Genomic DNA, 3,879 nt, shown 5'->3' with positions numbered 1-3,879 from the left:
GCTTTATGCTGTTATGTTCAATACGAAACTTTTCCTTCTTTTGGTCAAAACTGTTCTTTCATAAATTGTATGCATTATATGTACTTATTTTGGCATAACTGCTAAACTAATATTATCAGAGAATTTCCCTTCTTTCATACATAGGCTGTTCTTTCGAAGTATACTGTTACACAAATGAATTTTTGATATGAAGTATTCAATTTTTCATGTGCTGATTTGAATTTTGAATCTCATCATGATGTTGTCTCTCGAAAGTTAAATTGTTTGCTCTTATTAACGATTTTCCGCGAAACGGTACATTCCGCCAAATGGTTTTCGGCGAAACGGTGCATTCCGCGAAATGGTTCATTCCGCCAAATGTCATTCCGCGAAATGTTACACCGCGAAAAGGAATTCCGCGAAATGGTTTTCGGCGAAATGTTATACAATCTTCCGGCATCATCAGCATCGGTAGCCATGTTGGATATGAGCCTCAAAATTTCAAAGTGATAATTCTCTGCCACCAAAGCGAATATTCGTATGAAAAAGTATCATCCTATATGCTCACTCGCAGTGATTGCGATGATACTTTTTCTGCTGCGTTGCTGCAGAATTGACAGTTTTTTATCACTTCAAAAACGCGAGGCAAAGAATCATTGAAAAGCAAAAAGTCAATGATTCGTTTGAAAACTTAGTGATGCAGGGGGGGGGGCGGCTTAGTAGAATTATTGAAGAAACTTGGTAGAACCACATTGAATTTATTTTTGGAGAAATCTCTGACTCATTGCAAGAGTGAACGGTCGTCGGTCGTCAGTGACAAGCAGGGCGCGGAGGCTGAAACCTACCGCATTTCGTCGTTCCCGCCGTTTCGTATTTTTCTTTGTGTTTTTTGTTCGCACTTTGTGTAAACGATCGACGATGGCTCGGTGGCAAGAGACCACATTGCCCGCATCGTGGTGCTCGTGTTCGTCGTTATTCCGAGTTCGGAAATGCTAGTATCAAAGAGATTGTTTTTCAGTGCGTCGGGTATTCTCGCTCATGTATTTTTTTTTCGGATTCTTCGATGGACGATCGGAGAATCAGCGAGTGGTGTGAACGAGTGCACATTTAATATGGTTGGACCGTTTGCATGCTGAGACCAAAGCCAAACATAGAAAGCAGCTGGTCAGGATTACCCGGTGAGTTCGTTCCTTATTATTACTTTTTATATTTGAACATGACATATATGGGGATATCGGAGGGGTAGCCTAAGGAAGTTAAATGAACTGGATTCCGGGCAAATGTTCGTGGGGTGGCCAGACTTTGTCACGAGATAACAATTATCATGTTGTTTTCCGAAGGTCTCCAGTGAATTTAGCTTACCCTGCTACAACAAACCATCAGGTAGATCATTCCGTTCCGGTATGACTCTGCAGCCATAGGTAACCCTTGCGCTGATGGTGGGTACACAATCATCATCATCATCAAATCTCTGACTCATTGCATATTTGATACTCAAAGAATCATTTTATCAAATCCACGAGGAGTATTTGGAGGAACACTTTTCGCGATATCTTTGCAGGAATCTATGGTAAAATTTTTGGAGAAATTTTAGGAGGAAACTCCGGAATGTTAAAATTTTTCGGGTTGTAAAATACAAAATCTTCTAATACAAAATCGTTGAGAAATCCTTGAAGAGATCCAAGAGGAAATTTGTGCGAAATTTGATCTGGTCTAATGCTCAAACATGAGCTTTTTGTTCTCCGTCAATCTAAGTAATCATTATTCGTCAAACTGTCATACTTGCTTCACCTTCTCTGAATCAATTCCAAGTAGATAGCAAGGTCAAACCCTCAGAAGCCACAGCATGCAAGACCCTGCCGAACCCAAACCTCGGATTGCCTCGAAGTGTCCAATCAGCCAATGTCAGATAATGCTGACGGAAACTGCTCTCCTGGATCATCTTCTCTCCGAACACAAAGGCCTCGACCTGAAATCCGTAGAAGCCGGTGAGAAAGCGTTTCTCTCCTTCCGGGAGTCCATCTTTCCGTACGGCCAGCCCGTATGCATGGGAGTCCTACTTTACGGTGGAAAGGGTACACGAGCGCGTCCCGCCCAAACGGGACTTGTCCATCGCAATTCTATTCTGTCCACCAGCTATGCGGCGTACGAGAAACACCTACCGGTGCTGGTCATGGGTTGCAAGACCCATTTGACGGACATGTTGGCGGACGACGAGATTCCGTCGGAGATCTACAACGACATTTGCCAGCGAAGGGATGCGGCCCAGGATGGATCCGACCAGGAGAAGGATATATTCGTGCTGTGGTTGATTGGTCCGAGTACGACCCGGCCGGTTCATGGGGAAGTGACCTTGAGTGATGTGGATCGGATCATTGTGCGGGGCTGTCGGATGCAGATGCGTGACTTTAAGGATTTTCTGCAGCCTAAGAGCTTCTTGTGCGAAGGAGTAGATTATCTGATGGTGAACCGTGGTGGAATGAGTTTGATGACGAGAAACGGGGATGAGGCTGTGGAGATGGAAGTTTGCATCGATGAGGGAAAAACTGAAATTTAGATTGTTTGGTGAGTTGTTATTACAGGAATTTCAAATATAGGCAAATTTATAACAGTGTATTTTTTTTATTCTTCCGATGTGGTTGTGGTGATGCAGACTTAGAACTCAAGTAGTAACAATAACCACACTCCAACATTTTTTTCTCTTTCTACCTGATCTATTTGGTACTTGGTTAGTTCCTCGAGATGATTGTAGGGTTCCGACTATCATTTATATGCTGAGTTCGTATTAGGCGTGTACGAGTGGATTTAGATTAGCGTGATCAAAAAAAGTAGGAAGGTAGGTTTTTTGGATGTTCGAGGGTTCGACTGTTTGGATGTAACGATTGGTGGGAGTTCGGCTTTGCAGTCTAAAGTTCTCTAGAACGACCGTTTAGGATTCGTCCCTACGTTTGTTGGTGCCTTCTTCAGGGGAACTGGGAGGGGGGAGGGTTTATTTTAAATGTTGTTTTGTACAATATCTTAGAATCTATACTTACAAATCATGAATATCTTTCACCGTCTGATGTCTTTGCTAATAGTGTTGTCGTGTTATGTTGTGGTAGGTTGTACATATGCTGTGTAATTTTGGAATTTTTTAGTGATTATGGTTATTATTATTTTTTGGCTATTGACTTACATTCGTTTTTGTGTTAAATTTGTCCATTTACTTAATATAATCACTGTTTTAATTTTTGCACTTTTGGATGGAGTAGCTATTTTCTTTAACTGTAGGGTTATTTTTACTAGGATAGTTTGTGTGTATGGTTTGAGTCTTGACTATTTTCATGGTTATGCGAGATTTGATTGTGTGCAAAACAGCTGCGTACGTTGAATTCAGTCCTTGTGTGTCTACTCTTCTGTTTACGGTGTTTTGGGTATTGTAGATGTGACACATCTCTAAAAAGCCTAATGTGTTTGTGTTGGTACTTCTGTCTATAATTTTAGTCTTATCGAAATTAATTTTGTGTTGGTAGTCGATACTGTGTTCCATTAAGGCTGTTTTACACTTGAGCTCTTCAATTTGCATGCAATTCTTTTCCACATGTTGGAGATAGCTGTCCAGTTTTTTCATGTGTGTTTTGTGTCCTACTAGTCTTGTACATAGCTTGTTCATTGTCATACCAATATAGCAGCATTGGCAGTTATTTCATGGGATATTGTATATGACATTGTTGTTATCTAATTTTTGTTTTGCATCTTTTACATTTGTGTGGAGATTTCTTACTGTGTGATGTTGTCTTACTGCTATCTTTATGTGTGGGTAGTCATTGGCTATAGTTTTTGTCAAACGTTCTGTCAGTTCAGGAACGTAGAGGAATGATTTGTATATTTTGGGTTGTGTTACCTGTTGTTGTTCTTCGT

General features: G+C 40.9%; 1 protein-coding gene across 1 annotated transcript; it reads left to right on the top strand.

Annotated features, from left to right (window-relative positions):
* The first annotated feature begins 1,724 nt into the window (after positions 1 to 1,724).
* On the top strand, positions 1,725 to 2,588 carry LOC109426745 (uncharacterized). The gene has a single exon (XM_019702280.3). It carries the CDS (start codon positions 1,826 to 1,828, stop codon positions 2,534 to 2,536), a length of 711 nt encoding a protein of 236 aa, XP_019557825.3. The 5' UTR covers positions 1,725 to 1,825; the 3' UTR covers positions 2,537 to 2,588.
* The last annotated feature ends 1,291 nt before the right edge of the window (positions 2,589 to 3,879 follow it).

Source organism: Aedes albopictus, chromosome 2 (genome assembly GCF_035046485.1).
Source record: "Aedes albopictus strain Foshan chromosome 2, AalbF5, whole genome shotgun sequence".
Taxonomy (NCBI): Eukaryota; Metazoa; Arthropoda; class Insecta; order Diptera; family Culicidae; genus Aedes; species Aedes albopictus.
Note: the sequence above shows the minus strand (reverse complement) of the source record. Positions and strands in the feature narration are given on the sequence as shown.

Excerpts from the sequence above, each read along its gene's own strand:
- LOC109426745 (XM_019702280.3), top strand. The coding sequence starts at position 1,826 with ATGCAAGACCCTGCCGAACCCAAACCTCGGATTGCCTCGAAGTGTCCA.